Source organism: Ictalurus furcatus, chromosome 9 (genome assembly GCF_023375685.1).
Source record: "Ictalurus furcatus strain D&B chromosome 9, Billie_1.0, whole genome shotgun sequence".
Taxonomy (NCBI): domain Eukaryota; kingdom Metazoa; phylum Chordata; class Actinopteri; order Siluriformes; family Ictaluridae; genus Ictalurus; species Ictalurus furcatus.
Genome location: NC_071263.1, coordinates 23,267,372 through 23,287,046, shown reverse-complemented (window position 1 = coordinate 23,287,046; position 19,675 = coordinate 23,267,372). Strand labels below are relative to the sequence as shown.

Sequence of the window (19,675 nt, the reverse complement as noted above, 5' to 3'; positions counted from 1 at the left end):
AGAACATAATACCTATGGTCAAGCATGGTGGTGGAAGTGTGATGGTGTGGGGATGCTTTACTGCTTCAGGGCCTGGGCAACTTGCAACTATTGAGAGAAACATGAATTCTGTTCTCTACCAGAAAATTCTAAAGGAGAATATCTGGTCTTCAGTCCGTAAATTGACACTCAAGCGTAACTGGATTATTGCGTTAAGACAATGATCCATAGCATAGGAGTAAATCCTAGTCCTAGAAGTAAGTGAAAGACTGATCTCCAGTTATTGGAAGCGTTTGGTTGCAGTTATTGCTGCTAAAGGTGGCACAACCAGATTTTAAATTTAGGTTTTTCACATGCATGATAGGTATTGGCTAACTTTTTTTGCTTCAATAAAAAATTAAATAAATAAAAACTGTGTTGTGTGTTTACTCAGGTGGCCTTTGTTTTATGTTGTATTTCGTTTGAAGATCTAAAATTATTTAGTATGAGATATACACAAAACCAGAAGAAATCAGGATAGGGCAAATACCTTTTCACAGCACTGTACTTCCTTGGGTGTTTTATAAAATTTCAGAAGGAAGCAAACATAAAATTCATGTGAGGTATTTGTGCCAGACACACAATTTTTTTCATTGGATAAAGACTAATTAACATTTGGGGGGAAAAAAATAAAATGACAATAGGCTGCCAATCAACCTACATGCATGTCTTTGGATTGGGGAGGAAACCTGAGTACCCGGAGGAAACCCCTGAAAAACGGGGAGAACATGCAAGCTCAGCACACACAAGGTGGAAGCAGGATTTGAACCCCCAACCAGGGAGGTTCAAGGCAAAAATGCTAAAATGCCAAAAAAAAAAGCGCGTTTTTTTTTTGTGTGTGTGTGTGTGTGTGTGTGTGTGTGTGTGTGTATGTGTGTGGTTTTTTTTTGGGGGGGGGGGGGGTGGAATAAAATCACTCTTAATGTGAAATCCTACTATCCATCATCAAACAAAGTAGTATGTTCAGAAAAAAAGCATTTAAATAATACGTTAAAATAATGATCATTTTACAACCATGTGTTTAACGTAAAATACTACTTATTGCGTTAATTTTATTCGTTTTTTCTTTTCTTTTTTTTCTTTTTTTTACATCAATCATCCGAATCCCGCCTCTCAATTATTGGCCAACAGAATTCTGACAGTCTGTCAAACTGACCAATCAGTGTGCACGCTTTAGCCGCGCCTAGCGTAGCAGGAAGTGATTTTACAATACGGGTAGTAAGGGGGGGAAAAACACAGATCCGTATTTACTCATTAACAGGCGTCACAATACGGGTGGGCTGTATACCCCGGAAGTTCAAACATAATTCTCGCGGAAGTTGTTCCACATGAACTCAATGTGACTTTATCGAAACAATACTGAAAAACCTTGCGTTAAAATGTTTCTCACCGCAGTTAACCGTGAGTAAAAAGAAATGTAACCGCCGCTAATATATGGCTTAAGTTTAAAAATAAATAAATGTGGCGATGTAAGTCGTACGTTATCTAGTTACAGAGTTGATTAGCAAGCTAGACGAGCAGAGTGTGCTTCATTTTAAAATATCATTATCAATAAAATAAATATTTCTTCTAATGTAAAATTCATAATGAGATTTCACTCTGAATGTCACCACTTCTCAACTAAATATACTATTAAGCCCCGCTTTATATTTGTATATGCTCACGTTGCTCATGTGCATGAAATATCTAGATGTGATGTATTGTGATGCCAGTTATAATAACAGATACTCTTTTATTTTGTTTCCTGAATCTTTTAGTCGCCAAGAGCAAATCTAAGTAAGTCATATCACTCCTTTACAAATTCCAACACTTAAGCAACAATAATGCTGCTTGTGTCTGTCATGTAGTTCTATTGACTTCCTATTATGCATCATGGTGCTACAGACAGACAGGGTTATTGTATCTACACACACAGTACTGGGCAAAAGTTTTAGGCATCCTGTTCTTTTTAGTACAAACTTTGTTATATATTTTTTTATGTTATGACTTCTACGTTATCGAGTCAGTACAAAAAACATTCAATTCCCAAACATTAGTTTTCCAGCACAGAATTAAACGTTACAGAAAAGTGTTTGTATGTCAGTGAAGAAAGCAGCGTATTATGTAAGAGACACTTTTCAGACACAAAACACAATGAAGGCTGCTGGGTTTTGCTGCAAAAATAAGCGAGTGTGACAGACAAAGTCTCGAGAAGAATCGTGTCTGGTTCTGCAAGCTTATTTCCTTATAAAACTGCACTAATTGTACTCGAGACTACTATTTTTTTGTAAGCAAAGGGTCGTTACACTAAATGTTGCCTTTGTTGCAATTATTACAGTTTACTGCTCTTTATAGTATTTTTTTAAAATGGAGAAACATTTAATTTCATTATTTTTGAACGCATCTTTGCTCTACAGCATTTCATTGCATGTGCCTAAGACTTTTGCAAGTACTGTGTGTCTTTGTATGTGTGTGTGTATGTATATGTGTATATATATATATATATATATATATATATATATATATATATATATATATATATATATGTGTGTGTGTGTGTGTGTATATATATATATATATATATATATATATATATATATAAACCTCTGAATTTTATGGACGTGTTTGTATTTCAGAACTGTGTTGGTACAGATGATGAGTGCTGCAGGGACAGGTTACTGTTTCAACACCAAGAGAGGACGACTCCGAGAAAAACTGGTGTTGCGCAAACACGACCCTATAGGTACCTTTACAAAAGATATGATACAAATAATAGGTATTGAAAGGAAAACTCCACCCTGAAACACATTCATTATGTTTATATTGAAGTGTTTGTGAGGTGTTTAGTGCTTCTGGGGCTGATTTGTTGGTTGGTGTAGTATTTTTGTTATTCCTGTGAGAAGTTACCGGTTGTTGGTGGCTCTGACGTCACAGGGGGACATTACTAGCGCGGTTAAAATAGCGTTTAATAGGATGACAAAAAACGTCAGCAAATTCAACTGTTGACAACTGTTATTATTACTATTATTATTATTATTACATCGAAGTAGTTCAAGGTGGGTTGTTTTTTCCTTTAAATGGTCTGTGTTTAGTGAACAAATTTAGTGTAATAGTATTTTTTATTAGAGACTATGGTACTCTTTTGTCACTAAACATGGCAATCACTTCACAGTAAGTGGCCTTTTGACTGCTATTACAAATGACAACGTTTATTTTTTTTACTGATTTAAACCAAAAGCCACAATCCTATGAATTTTAACTATATATCTTGCTCTGAAACGCTCATTGTGTCACCGTATTCAAAAATGAGGTTCTCAGCTGGAAACTAGTGAGTGACATTGTAGATAAATGGAAGCTCAGGGAGCCAGTCAGAGTGCAGCCTTCAACATTCTGAAGCTTGTTGCCAGAAAAGTGTACAAAAGTGACGAGAAACTCTGTGACCACTATGCATTTGTGCGAGGAACCAGAATAAAGATTTTGCCAGAACTTTCTTTTAGTAACTTCATATTTGCATGTGTTTACTGGTTAACTTTGGCAAGAATTGTTTCGTGGACATCACAAGTTTTGCTGTTTGCAGTTTATACATTTGAGATATTAGGAATGAAATATAATTAATTATTTCTACATTATTATTATTATTATTATTATTAACAACTTCTATACAGTACGGTCCAACTGTCTTAGGCACCCTGTTTGTTATAGATGTGTATTTAATGACTTCTGCATTAGTGAGTCTGTACAAAGACATTTTAGATTTCCAAACATTACTTTTCGAACAAAAAAATTAAACATTCCAGGAAAATGGTTTTATGTCAGTCAAGAAAATAACATACTACGTTTGAGACTGCTTTTCACCTGGGAAAAACCCCCATCTCAGACTGTCCAGTACCTCAGACTAGTGATGCATTTTTTTTTTTAAAAAGTAAAGGGTCGTCACACCAAATATTGAATTTGTTTAGTTTATTACAGTTCACTGCTCTTTATAGTATTTTTTATTTTTTATGTAGAAACATTTAATTTAATAATTTTTAAGGCATCTTTGCTTTACAGTATTTCTTTGCACAACACTGCATTTAGTTATTGATTTTTAACTGAACTATGTCAACAGTCAGTCTGTATTTGTATGTCAAATATTTCTGATAAAAAATGGAAGGCAACATTTTCCATTACAGATGAAAAGGATGTTTTAAGAGAGGAATGAGTAATCATACATAGAGGGGAAAAAAGCTTAATCTAGGCTGTAGATAGTAAAACTCAACCCACTTGTTTTACAAATGGGTCTGTGAGAGTAACTCACAATGTCCTTGTTTTTGTTTCTTTTTTTTTCTTTCTTTTTTTTAAAATCAATATTAGAAATAACGAAGATGGATTTCGTGTGCTAATATTCTGAAATGTTACTGCAAGTCACATTCAGACAAGCCACATTTAATCCATAAATCATTTAAAAACATATACAGATTCTTAAATTTTAATATCATTTGAATGCTAATTTTTTCTAAATATCACTTTGTAAAACATTGTACTTAAAAAAAAAAAGTCTCCAGAAGAACTGTGGCTGGTTCTGCAAGATGCTCAGTAAAACTTACCAGTTAATTTCCTTATAAAACTGCACTAATTAGTACTACCTGAGACTGCTAATTTTTTTTAAGCAAAGCGTCATCATACCAAATATTGTCTTTGTTCGTTTATCATTTGTCGCTCTTTATAGTGTGTGTGTGTGTGTGTGTGTGTGTGTGTGTGTGTATATATATATATATATATATATATATATATATATATATATATATATATATATATAAAACAATATAGAAACATTTAATTTAATTATTTTTGAAGGCATCTTTGCCCTACAGCATTTCTTTGTATGTGCCTAAGACTTTTGCACTGCACTATAAATACACTTCCAATAAAATATGGTCATATGTAACAGTTCTCATTTCACCAAACCTTTAATAATAATACTTTTTCAATTGACTTCTAGGCCAAATTTGAGAGTATTTTTAATATGATGGTTATTTAAACAAAAACTGTTAAAATATAGGGTGTTCAGGAACTTTTGACTGGTAGTGTAACTGAAAGAGAAACAAGTAAATATTATCAGGAAAGGATTTATATTGTTACTGCATATTTAGCTTTCTATTGCTTTTGTTTTTCTTTTTTAAAAAAATAATGGTGCAGTAGCTGAAATGCAACTTGAGATTAAACATTTATTTTTATTTTAAAAATAAATCTGTGCTTTTAAATAATAATAAAAAAGAACATTCTTAATTAAGAACCGTTTGAACATTTTTTTTTTGTATGATTCACAAGAAAACAATTACTCATATAGATTGCATGAAGTAGCTTGTGAAAATTCATGTATTTTATTACACTTGTTTTGTGGAGTTAATACTGAGCAGAAAATGCCTGTCTAGTTATTAGTACTTTTGAGTGAATCATCGCCATATGTTCAAAAAGCAAACGACACAAACCATTTGAAATCATTTCACTGTGCTTCTTTTCTTTTTGCATAATTTTATAAAAGTTTCATCAGTCTTCATTAGTTATGTCAGATCTGCTCCCAGTATCTTAAATGTGTCTTTAATATATAAGCATGGCCATTTTGTAGTTGTGATTTAAATACTTAAATTCATTCATACCTTATAACTCTTTCACATGTGAGACATATTAAGATGCTGTTTGATGTTTTTTTTTTTTTTTTTTCCCATGTGAAATCCTCTCACGTGATTGATCTTCTTGGCTTTCTGTACTTTTTTTTAATGTAAAACCTGTGGCAAAGTTGAGATGTTCAGTATAGTTTCAGCGTCTCAGCTTTAGATAAACGAGTTTGTTTTCAGCGACACTTTCTTGAATCAAATCTAAAACGTGTTTATGGTTTAAAAATAAATAGTTAATTCTATGTAATCGCTTTCATGTAATTTGATAAAAAAATGTATTTATTTATTTATTACATTTTCATTCACAGTGAACCAGCACGTCTTGTTCATCGAGAAGAAGAAGATCCGCTCTCTTTAAACATGGACCAAACACGAGATTTCACTTGAAGAATTTCAGGCTTGTGTATTTAAGCATGCACTGTTTCAAATCGTAGCTAAGAAGCAGCTATGAGTAAGAGCACTCAACTACACCGAGCTTAACCGAAAGATCACGATAATATGAAGCATGATGACATGCCACAGTGCATCCAGACGTCCTGAGATCATTCCACAACATGACGGATTGAGAAATGCACTGAGAAGCAATAGTGCAGTGACTAATCATTTAGATACGTTTGCCAGTGTTGGATATCTTTTTCTGAAGATAAAATCTTAATGGTGAAATGGCTGAATTACAACACAGAGTTGTATTAAACATTCATTTTCGTTTTTTTGTTTAAAGACATTAAAAACAATAAAATCACATAATACTGTTCGAGTTCTCAGCTTCAACTGATTGAGAAGGATTATCTTTATTCTCCATTCTCAAAAGAAAAAAAAAATATATATAAACAAATAAAATTAGTGACTATTTACAGTATTGTTTTATCTCAGTAAAATTGAAAGATTCTTAATATATTACAAGTAATTCTTAATAAATTCATATTTTGTATTCATGATCTTATACTCTTGAGAAAAAAATCACATCAGTCTAAATATAATTTATTACATAAGCATTGATTATAATTTTCGTGTAAAAGGCACTGATACAGTGTTTAGGAACAATGCAGATGAGATATTAGTGTGATGTTCTGTAGATATGACACTTTATATGACTTATTAATACATTTTAAAATCAGTTTATAAATGATTCACTACGGCTGCCCCTAACAGTTATATTTGATAATTGATTATCAAATGATCTATTGATTATTTTTTTGATTCAAAAAAAAAAAATCAATAAAATTAGTAGGGTGATTTTTAAAAAATTGAAAATTAAACTAGCTGGATGATTTAAAAAATATATGAAATACCAAAAACTGTAATACAACATTACTGACATTTCTCAGATAATTAGTAACATAACATTCTCAATAACACAAGATTATTATCAAGTGCTTATGTTGACGAAATGAGACGCCCAAACTTAACATAAGCTGATGCTGAAAGTATTTTGTACTGTGTACTTTTCGCACAGGGTTTTTTTCTTTTTCTTTTTTTTTTTTTAAAAACTGTGTGTGTCTGACCAGACAAATTCTAAATGAATATATCCACTAGTTGTTTTTACTAACTGGAACACTCCAAGGCTCAATTAATTTTATTTCCTGTGTGTGGATAAATTACTTATTAAGTGCATTGTGATAGGAGTAACATAATTCACATAATAGCATGCATCTGAGAAATAAATCTGAAAAAGAGAGCGTATGCTACTACACTTGAAACAGTACCACACTGTATTTAAAATGAAAACGAGAGTCTATAATTTACTGTTTAATCAATCTAAGATTTAAAAACAAACAAACAAACAAAAATCTATCTCAAAGACAGCTAAAGAAAACTATAGGTGGTTTTTGTTTGCTTAACATGTTTTCATAAAATATCCTAATACGTAAACATATTCTACCAAATAACCCGATTACATATTGTAAGCAACAACAATTCTGCCCGAAAATAAGATGGTTATCACTTAAAACCTTGTTTATCAGTCTGATTTTATGAAAAGCCCTGCTTTCAACACATTCAAACCTTCCCTGTAATAGGCAGGAAATGGCAAAGAGGAGTGTGTTGTAACTATAGTGTTTATTGTAAAATGGTGCACTTTACGTCTGAATGATAGTTATGTATTTAACACCTCAAGAAGGAACAGTTTGTTCCAAATTATACAATCTGCATCACATTTTTTTTTTTATTAATTTAGTCAAGTGAGTCATTTTTGTTAGTAGGTTGTGTTAACAATAAATAAATAAATAAAATTAAAAAGTCAGCTCTAGACCTCTAAGCCCAAAGTGTTCAAAATGTCACCCATCAAATACAGCATGGTACCAAGTAAGGGTGTCCCAAAAGTCTCCATGTTAGTCTCCATGTGGGATATTAACACTTTTTAGCAAAATGTTTTCCAAAATGTTTCATACATAGTTTATATTATATATATATATTTTCCAGATAGCCTTTAAGAAAGCCTTTGACAAAAGAAGACCGTATTGAAATTATTCTCATGGCTGGATTGGGAAGTTGTCGCAACATTGTGATGGACATGCGTTACGTGCATAACACCAGGCGTGTTAACGGGTTCCTCGTGAGTGGGAGAAACAACTCTGTGTGTGTTTAAAAAAAAAAAATAGGCAATCATATAGAGGAGGTTTTGTAAATAAAGTTACATTTGGCTAAAACGTGTGGTATGGACTTTTGGGACACTGTGTAGTTTACACCCATTACATTCTTATAGACTTTAGTTGATAATTAGAAATATGAATGTATATATATTTACAAAAATATATTTTAAAGGGTCATTTAACCCTCATTTCTAAAAGCTATAAAATGTCAATTGTAGTTTTCTATCTGATATTACCTCATTCTGATTTACTGTATTTTGCTTCTGATAAGGAATTGCAGAAGGTAATATAACTTTCATTAGTTACACGTTAAGTGAAGAGTTTATTTATCACAGGAAAATTCCAAGATGATCTGTGTTGTAACTAGGCTCAATAAGGTGCTGACCTTGTTAAAATGAGAGCATATGGAAGTGGACACGTCATGTTGTTGTCAGAATACCATCAAACTGCTTGTTTTATGGTTGCGAAGCACATAAATAGGACTTGGTGAATTTTTCAGTCATGTGTTCCTGTTATTTTGGGACAAATACATGCCTACACACATACGCACAGTTAAATAGGTTGACCTTTTTTTTTTATTATTTAAATAAGTGGTTAGTCTGTAAACATAGTTTGCAAACATTACATTTTGAAATTATGTTAAAGATCCTAAATAAAATGAATTCAGTTTATACACTGAATATGCAGCTCAGTAACTTTCAGATAATAGATTTGAGATTTTGTACATTCCTAAATGATTTTCTAAACACTTCATGGGCAACAAATTAAAGGTAGAAAAAAACACTGGTTACACGGAGGAGTCATTTATTTTACCCCGTAGCGGGAACAGTCGGTGTATATACTGCATTGTGCAAAAGTCGTAGGCACGTGTAAAGAAACGCTATAGAACAATGATGCCTTTAAAAATAATGAAATTAAATGTTTTTACATTTAAAAATAGTCTCTGGTACAATTAGTGCAGATTTATAAGGAAATGAGCTGTAAGTTTTATTGAGCATCTTGCAGAACCAGACACGGTTCTTCTGGAGACTTTGACTGTCGCACTCGCACTTATTTTTGCAGAAAAACCCAGCAGCCTTCATTATGGTTTGTTTTTTTGTTGTTGATTTTTTTTTTGTTTTTTGAAAAGTGGTCTCATATAATTTGCTGCTTTCTTTACTGATATGTAAAAAAACAAAACAAAACAACAACAACAAAAAAAAACTGTAACATTTAGTTTTGTGCTGGAAATCTAAATTGTTTTTGTACTGACTCGATAATGTCATAAAGTAAGTCATATTATAAAAATCTATAACAAAGTTTGTACTAAAAAACAAGAGTTTTTCAGAGTACTGTAAATGCACTGCTAGAGTTCTGACTACTCACCTTTATCTTATAATAAAACATTGGGATGGGAGTGGTCTCTTCCAGGATGACTCTGCCCCCGTCAGCAGTGTGTGAGGGCTTACTGAATGGCTTGATGTAAATCGTATACTATGGCCTTCACAGTCACCATTTCTCATCTTATATGAACACCTGTAGGTCTAACACATATATAAGGAATAACACAAGGCAGACTGTGCAGTTATATGAAAATAATCCACGCCGGGTGGTATCAAGCTGGAGAGTTATTCCACTTATACCACAGTGATTTTCCAAAGATTATAATATTGCGTATATTAATGAATGACACATCACACATTTTACCAGTTTATAGTTAGTAGGGCTGCAACTAACGATTATATTCATAATCGATTAGTTGGCCAATTATTTTTTCGATTAATTGTATGGGACGGGGCACACCTTCGGTACCATTTTTTTCGTTTATTTAAAATTAAATCCACAAACTGAGTGTTACAAATATAAACTTCAGACTAAAACTTTACACAACTGTTTGTCTGATTATATAAGACTGAAAAGAACCCAATACACACAGACACACACCAGAATATATATTATTCATTTAGGACTGTAGTTTAATTCAGTGCCATAAAAAATGCGTAAATACTTATATATATATATATATATATATATATATATATATATATATATATATATATAAAATATATAGCATAATAGTATATATGCATTACTTTTAATGGATGTACAAAAAGCACTGAATTTAACTACAGTCCTAAATTAATAATAAAAATTCTTTCACTGCACCTTGTGGTTTCTGTTACTCACGGCCTTTAGACATATTATTTTACTTGTGTTTACTTTTGATCATAATGTCTTAATTAGACATTACAGATCTTACTTACGCTCCCTCTATCAGCGCGTCTACACAGCACGTGAGGAGCAACGCGGCCTCGTTACTAACACATCACTTCCGTTATAATAAAGAACATAAGTTACACTGATACAGCATATAATGACAACAAACTTAAATTAAACTAAACCTTTTAAGCAACTCGCGACAGCATCACTGTCGTGCTCGTGCTACACAAACTCTGCTTTATAAAGTTTATAAATCTTCTCCGCGGTGTTTAATATAAAATGATCCACTGCCTTAGAGGACTTGGAGGTCACACATTTTCTTCCTCAGTCACTTGACGATTTTGCCTCCGTCTGATGGTCATTGGGAGAAAAGAAAGTCATGTACAGTGTAATTCTGTCATGTAAAGTCTGTCATGTAATTCTGGGTATTAGGCTAAAGCTAGCGCCGTCACATTACGTGCTATGACGTCATGTAGGAAGCGGCATATACTTCCGGTTAGTAAAAAAAACCCGCTAGTGTTCCATTTTAGATGATTTTACCTTTCTAAAATTCACACACTAGATGGTAGAGTACATAGTGCATAGTGTAAGTGTAGAGTACTTCATTTGGGACACAACTTTAGTATTTACTCTCCGAAGCGTGTTTTCGGAACAGAAGTAACATAATGGAGTAAATCTCCCCCGTGCAGCGCACAGACCAACTAATCGATAATGAGATTCGTTGACAACAATTTTCATAATCGATTATTGTCTATTTTTATCGAATAATTGTTGCAGCTCTAATAGTTAGATGTAATGTTATGGAACACCCAAGAGTCCCTGTTAATTACTTATTATTATAGGCGTGATAAGCAGTCGTTCCCTAACCAGTCAGTCTCTCTCTCTCTCTCTCTGAGAGACAGGAAACATCAGGAAACTCCCCTGTCCTATCATTCATCTTACAGCTAAAACTACTGTCCATGCAGAAATAATGCACCACCAGCACTGTGGTATAAATTTATATGCAGTATTTAACATTCTAAAAAACATTCTGTAACATATCAGACACACAATTCTGCCAGTGCAGTGGTTGAGGTAAGATTTTATTCCTATAGAAAGAAGATACGATATTAAGGGTGGGTTAAAACAGTTCTGCTGCCAGGTCCTTCTTGAACGGATAAGATGTTTGAGTGCCGATGCTCTGCACAGACACTGCAGCTACCAGGTTTGCTCTCCTGCTCATTTCCTCCAGAGGCATCGACGGATAGTGGGCCATGTAGAAGGCCAGCGCACCCATGAAACTGTCACCAGCACCCTGCACAAAAGTGAGACGTGGTGAGCTCTAACCCATCATGTTCATTTGAACAAGTAGTTTATTTAGTTTAATGTCATTGGTAATAAAGCAAAAAATCCACTCTGAACAACTTGCATGTCAATCTGCATAATTAATGTGATCTTTACCGGCATTTAGACTTATTTTAGCATCAAATCAAATCAAATTTTATTGGTCACGCACACAACCATACACAGTACGACGTGCAGTGAAATGCATTTCATGTCTGTCTGGTAACATAAAACAGAGTTTACTTACATAGAAATAGAAAAAGAAAAATATAAACGATTTAAAATATAGACAGCAAATAAAAGTTGTATTGACAGGAATGTTGGGTGTGTGGGTGTTGAGAAATCGCAGAGAAATGCAGAGAAATCGAAGGCCTGTATTTATATGTCTTATGTATTAATAGTCCAAGGTGTGAGGGCCCGAATGGCCTACAGGAAGAAACTCCTCCTCGTTCTCTCTGTGTTGGACTTCAGAGAGAGGAAGAGCTTCCCAGACTGCAACAATCCATTGTTAGGATGATTTCAATTGTTAGGAAAATTGTATGATTTTAGGATTTAATCATAATACATCCATCCATCCATCCATTTTCTATACCGTTTATCCTACAGGGTTACGGGGAACCTGGAATCCCAGGGAGCATGGGGCACAAGGCGAGGTACACCCTGGACAGGCTGCCAGAGGGCACAATCACATACACACTCACACACCCATTCATACACTACGGACACTTTGGACATGCCAATCAGCCTACAATGGATGTCTTTGGACTGGGGGAGGAAACCGGAGTACCCGGAGGAAACCCCCGCAGCACGGGGAGGACACGAAAACTCCGTACACGCAGGGCTGCGGTGGGAATCGAACCCCCAACCCTGGAGGTGTTAGGCGAACGTGCGCCCAATTATAATACAATTATTGTTTAATTGTTTCCTGCATGGGGGGCACGGTGGCTTAGTGGCCTCACACCTCTGGGGTTGGGGGTTCGAATCCTGCCTCTGCCCTTGGTGCGGGGAACTTGCATGTCCTCTCCGTGCTTCGGGGGTTTCCTCCAGGTACTCGAGTTTCCTCCTCCAGTCCAAAGACATGTGTTGTAGGCTGATTAACATCTCTAATTGTCTGTAGTGCAGTTGTGCACTACGATGAGTTGGCACCCTGTTGATTCCCTGGGGGAGGTTCCATGCTCCCCGTGACCCTGTGTAGGATAAGTGGTACAGAAAATGGATGGATGTTTCCTGCATTACCCAGAATACCATTTGACTCCCTACTGATAGCGGTGCCAGTGGGGTTTAGTCCTTAGCTCCATCTCTACTTAAAGATAGCGATGCAGCAGTGCCTTAATGCTCTCTCACTTCCTCATCTGTACACTCGCTCATCAACTCGTACATCGCTAATTAGCTGAGCTGAGTCTCTCTCATAACTCAGCACAACTCAGCATTATATAGCTGCTTTGAGTGCAATGTTTACTGTCTGCACTACTTCTCTGTTGGATTTCTCATTAATATGACATCGAATGTCACTGGACAACGGTGTTTGAAAAAAGAAGCTCTTTTGTGTTTTTTTTGGAGCTGGGAGCAAAACCTGACAATTATCACTTAAAGATAGTTTTCTCTTAATAAACACCATTGTAACTGTGCTAGCAATGTCCCCCTGTGACACCAGAGCCAAAAATACAGTATCAACCAACAACCTTAGCACCAGAATCGCTTCAGAACACACTTCACATTTACTTCAATATAAACGTATTTAATGTGTGTAAAGCTTTCCTTTTTTTTTCCGTTTCATTTTTATTGAACATTTCTGCTGTACATTTCTGCTGAACATTTCTGCTGAGCTTTCCTTTAAACTAAAATCTCAGGTTAACTGTCCACTTTTTTCATTTAAACTGAAGTTGGATAAACATGGCTTAACTGGATGTATTATATTCAAACCTGATAAAAGCAAATATGTACTTACAAAAGTTTTGTTCAATCAAAAGTTAATCCTGACCAACAGTTTTTTTTTTTTTTAAACAGACATGATGTGAAAGAAAATTAGCAAATTAGCATTACCATCTGTGAATGGCAGTACATGATGATGACTGGATGTCATTGTGTTGAGTCATATGTTCTCATCTGGCTCAGTGTTGGGCAACGTGAGTAAGAGAACAACAAGGCTGAACAGGAGAGGGGTCACGCAGGTCAGTGTTCAGCCCCTCTGTGTTTAATGAGGGTCGAGGACATGATTGCTCTAGATCTGAAGTTTTAATATTTAGTGAATTTTAGCTTATCTTCTTGACCAACAATGCCACTTTGTAAGGAGAAAGCGATTTCCAGGTAAAGTTTTTATATTTCTCATTGACTTTCAGTAAGCGCTTCATTCTGGTCAGGATCGTGGTGGATCCAGAGCCTGTCCCAGGAACACTGGGCATGAGGCAGGAAATATATCGTAGATAGGACACCAGCTCATCTCAGTCATACATTCTTCTCCTTTTGTTATTTTGCATTAGAAATGCAGTAGGTGGCATTTATTAGCTGCACTGTACAGTCAAACTATTTATCATTCACTAAGCAATAAAAGCCGAACCCAAGCCCTTTCATTATAAATATATCAAATATAGTAGTGTACTGTTGTGTATAGAACTCTGCCTGGAGGACTCAGATGGGGGATGGATTGGGAGGAGTACAGATGGGAAAGCGATGAGGAATGTTGTAATTTACTGAGCTTTAACCACAGATGACTCCACCACCAGTTCTCAGAAGCTCATCTGATTATTCATACTAATGGCCTACCCTAGACCCCTAGCGTTACTGCACACCTTCAACACTTGCATCATCTACCACCGCCTCCGTCCTTGACATGTGACTGCAGTGACACCACAGTCATAGCTGCTTAAACTCTTCCCATCATTGCAGTGCCGTTTAAGAAAACATGCATTGATCCATTAAAACTGGGATAATCAGTTCATCTATGAAAACAATATTATTTTGACATTCTTTCTTTCTGCATTTTGCAGTTAAATATGAGTGTCAGTCAAATGAAAATATCAAAAGTGCAACATAAATTGGAATTAAATTTTTTTGTCCAGACGCTCATCAAACACTCGAACACCTGGAGTTTAGTTGGGGGGGGGGGATGGGCAACCTCCATGACACCTATTTTCAATAAAACAATGCAAAATTAAGAAAGTAATAATAATAATAATAATAATAATAATAATAATAATGTTTTCATTTGAGTCCCCCTCATAATTAGCATAGAATGAACAAATCCACAAATTGTGTTTAACTAGCATCCATTTGATATATTATTCAGTTTCTTTCGATCTATAATTTGAGAAACATGGCTGTTTGAGACAACACCTGTTTTGCATATGTGTGCTGTTTAGAGGGATTCTATTCAGGGGGTTGAATAACTTTGAAACTGAAGAAGTCATTATAAATTGCATTTTCAGTTGAATTTGGGGAAACCACTTGAAGCATTCGTTGTGTTGAACTATTTCAATTGCTTTTGTTTGATTTGTTCACTGCAAACAGTTGAAAGTCTGTAAATTTTCACAATAAACCTGATTTGCAATGGGGGTTGAATAATTTTGATTGCAACTGTACTTACAAAAGTTTTGTTCAATTAAAAGTTAATCCTAACAAACAGTTTTTTTTTTTAAACGACAGGATGTGAAAGAAAATTAGCAAATTAGCATTACCATCTGTGAATGGCAGTACATGATGATGACTGGATGTCATTGTGTTGAGTCATATTTTCTCATCTGGCTCACTGTTGGGCAACGTGAGTAAAAGAACAAGGCTGAACTGGAGAGGGGTCAGTCCTCAGCCCCCCTCTGTGTTTAGTGAGGGTCGAGGACATGATTGCTCTAGGCCTGAAGTTATAGTATTTAGTGGCTTTTAGCATATCTTCTTGACCAACGATGCCACTTTGTAAGTAAAAAGAGATTTTCAGGCGAAGTTCATATATTTCTCACTATTCAGATAATATCACCATATTACTGAAAATAAGCTAAAAATAATGATGGGCAAAAAAATAAAACATTCTTCCTGTGGTCTTACGGAAATTTGAATGATGCAACTTCCTGTTAAAAATGTGTCCTGTGGAATATTCCAGACATTTCTGGAATATGGAGGTGAATAGGTTCATGTAACAGGGTTGAGTACATGTTCTGGCATGTTCTGAAATATATAACCTATAATGAAGAATGTATAATGGAGGACTCATGGAAAAGAATGTTTCAAGCATGAGATGTTAAATGGATTTACACATTAATGCAAAGAAAAAAAGAAAAAAAAAAGATTTTTTGGAATATTTTCATATTTATACAGTATGCCATGGTAAAGTATAGTTATAGTGGAATTGGACAGACAAAAATATTGTAGGCAGGTTTGTTATTAATGTTTTAAGTTATTTATCTGAAACATGCACATACTGTAGGTTGCTGTGAAGGATACTTTACTTGAAATGTAATATCTGTGGGACACAAAGGACACAAATGACACCCCAATCATGGAATCAGCTATTCACTGCTAAACGGAGTCACATCATGACTTCAAATTCTTGTCTTTCAGATTACTGTAAATCTCACGTCAAGCTGTTTGGTTGAGCAGCCATTTGGCTTCTAAACTATGTTGTGGTCATGGAACAGCTCTGGAAAATTTCTCACTCGTCTGGTAATTACTCCACCCAGAATAACTGAAGTAGTTCACAGCCTCCACCCACTATATTAATTATTTCTCCTCCAAAATAAAATAAACCAACATATCCCAAATAAATCATATTGTTTTTATACACTTGAGATCACAGGAAACTCTGACAGCAATGTTGTTTGGGTGGATAATGATAGCGTTCCATGATGACCTTCTTTCTGTAATAAACATACACTGATGGTCTTTTCAGACTGATTAACATTGGGACTGGTGTGTGATAACAGGACCCTTCCTAGCCTCCCACACACAAAGCACAGATTGTTAGATTGATTTACCTGTCCACCAACTAACAAAAGTATTATCCCATCAAAATGGTTCATTTCCCACCTCTACCTCCTGAGTGGAAACTCAGCTACAGATGTGTGTGTATACGGTATGAGGAAAGATGTAAGGCATGTGATGCATTCAGTGGAATGACACATTCCACTGTCATGCTTTTCTACAGTATGAGTCACTATGAATGGGTCACACAGGTCAATGATGAAGAAAGCTTTTCCACAGTATGTGGAAGGTCATGCAATTCCTTAACACATAAAAGCTACAATATATCAATAACTGATATCAGACAAAGTGGCTGTTTAAGCTGGCTTGAGAAAACAATGAAACAATCTGTACAAATTATGGCAATTACTAATATACACCAATTTGCATTCCCGGGATAGGCTCCAGGATCCATCACGACCCTTCCGATCCAGCCTGTTAACACTGACACCACTGTGCCACCCACAGCTTTTTTTTTTTTTTGACTATGTTAGAATAATAATGAAGCTTTAACATTATGAAATGGCATTAACATTGGCAGATATTATGACATATGGACTTACTGTATGTAGTGTTAAAGAAATCAAAACTATTTTACATTTTAAATTACTAATAGAAATACTGATGAAGATTTGAACATTTGCACACTCTTGGCAGCTTTCCCTAAGCTCCATAAGGGCGCTTCACTCTGAGAGCTTTCTTAAAATTCCCAAAGACACCAAGCATTTGCCGTCTGCTTTCCCTACATGAAACCTATTTGGGTGAGAAGGCAATTTAGTAGTAAAAACCACGAATTAATTAACTACTAATTAATAAATTCATTTATTTATCCTGGACTAAATTTACACATAAGCATTAACCTCATTATTTACATTTGTTTTAGAAACAAATTTCATTTATGAGCCATTATCAAAATGTCTAAAAATATTTTTTTTCATTGACTGGTAGTGTTTGTTTTCTTTTTTTTAACAGGTGTTAGCTTGATTTACTTGTCCCCTTTTAAGACAAGTACAGTGCTGTGAAAAAGTATTTGCCTCATCCTGATTTCTTCTGGTTTTGCGTATATCTCATACTAAATAATGTTAGCTCTTCAAATGAAATACAACATAAAACAAAGACAACCTGAGTAAACACACAATACAGTTTTTATTTATTTAAAAATTTTTTTTACTGAAGCCAAAAAAAAAAAAAAAAAAAAAAAAGAAGTTATCCAACACCCATCACTCATGCGAAAAACTAAGTGCCACCTTAAACTTAAAATCTGGTTGTGCCACCTTTAGCAGCAATAACTGGAGATCAGTCTTTCACTTACTTCTAGGACTAGAAATTACACCAATGCTTTTGGAGTAATTATTTTTAATGCAATAATCCAGTTACGCTTGAGTTTCAACTTACGGAATGAAGACCGGACATTCTACTTTAGGATTTTCTGGTAGAGAGCAGAATTCATGTTTCCCTCAATTATTGCAAGTTGCCCAGGCCCTGAAGCAGCACAGCATCCCCACACCATCACACTTCCACCACCATGCTTGACCGTAGGTATGATGTTCTTTTTGTGGAATTCTGTGTTTTTGGTTTATGCCAGATGTAACAGGACCCCTGTCTTCCAAACACTTTTGACTCACTAGTTCACAGAACATTCTCCCAAATGGTTTAAGGATCATCAAGGTGTGTTTTGGTAAAATTCAGACGAACCTTAATGTTCTTCTGGGTTAATGTTCTTCTGGGTTAGCAGTGGTTTTTGTCTCGCCACTTTTTTTTTGCCCAGTGCCTTTCTGATAGTGGAGACATGAACAGTGAGCCTTATTGATGTAAGAGAGACCTGTAGGTCCTTTGATGTTGTCCTTGGCTCTTTTGTAACTTCCTGGATGAGTCGTTGCTGTGCTCTTGGAGGAATTTTGGAAGGTCGGCCACTTCTGGGAAGGTTCACTACTGTGCAGAGTTTTTCCATTGGGAGATAACGGCTCTCACTGTGGTCCTTTGGAGTACCAGAGCTTTTGAAATAGCTTTGTAACCCTTCCCAGACTGATGTGTTTCAATCACCTTCTTCCTCATCATTTCTGGACTTTCAATTTTGTGTGTACTGGGTAACTAACTTCATGCTGTTGAAAAAGTTCTATTTAAGTGTTGATTTGATTGAACAGGGTTTGCAGTAATCAGGCCTGGTTGTGTCTAGTCCCGCTGAACCCCATTATAAATGCATTTTCATAGATTTGGAGAATTAGTAACTACAGGGGCAAATGTTACCTTGCAAATGTTTATTTTAAAAAATATATTTGTATTTATTGTATTTTACTGTTATTGTTAAGCACCAGTACACCAAGACAAATTCCTTGTACATGTAAACCCATGGTACTTGTCAATAAAGGTGATTCTGATACTGAAATACTTTTTCACACAGGCCCAGTTGGTATTGGATAACTTTTTTGCTTCAATAAATAACATTATTATTTTAAAACTGTATTGTGTGTTTACTCAGGTTGCCTTTGCTTTATCTTAGATTTTGTTTTAATTTCTGAAACAATTCTGGACCCAATTCTGAAAAAAAAATATGTACACAAAACCAGAAGAAATACTTTTTGACAGCACTGTATATATAGTGCTCAATATGGATCAGTGGGGATCATATATAGATGTTTAGTTATCTTTAAAACTGCATTTTTCTTTTTATTTAGTACTGCCCTGAATAAACTGTTTCACATAACAGATCTTTACATATAGTCCACAAGACACTATAATGACAATTTCCACAAATTAACCAGTTAAAAAGTTTACCTATGCTTGATTCTTAATACTGTGTGTTGTTACCTGGATGATTATCAACTGTTTTTATGTTTTGTGAGAGTTGTTCATGAGTCCCTTGTTTGTCATGAGTAGTTAAACTGCCCACTGTTCTTCAGAAAAATCCTCCAGGTCCTGCACATTCTATGGTTTTCCAGCATCTTCTGCATATTTGACCTC

General features: G+C 35.0%; 2 protein-coding genes across 4 annotated transcripts in view; one reads left to right on the top strand and one right to left on the bottom strand.

Moving 5' to 3' along the window:
* Positions 1 to 932: 932 nt before the first annotated feature.
* On the top strand, positions 933 to 6,406 carry mrpl33 (mitochondrial ribosomal protein L33). The gene is made up of 4 exons (XM_053633589.1): positions 933 to 1,419; positions 1,776 to 1,794; positions 2,634 to 2,740; positions 5,963 to 6,406. Exons 1-4 carry the CDS (start codon positions 1,398 to 1,400, stop codon positions 6,010 to 6,012), a joined length of 198 nt encoding a protein of 65 aa, XP_053489564.1. The 5' UTR covers positions 933 to 1,397; the 3' UTR covers positions 6,013 to 6,406.
* Positions 6,407 to 11,505: 5,099 nt separating this feature from the next.
* rbks (ribokinase) overlaps positions 11,506 to 19,675 on the bottom strand; it is a 45,934-nt gene continuing 37,764 nt past the window's right edge. For all 3 annotated transcript variants that reach the window (XM_053633283.1, XM_053633282.1, XM_053633284.1), the window contains exon 9: positions 11,506 to 11,738. In XM_053633283.1, coding sequence (XP_053489258.1) covers positions 11,565 to 11,738 — 174 coding nt within the window. In that variant the 3' untranslated portion in view covers positions 11,506 to 11,564. The remainder of the gene's footprint in view (positions 11,739 to 19,675) is intronic.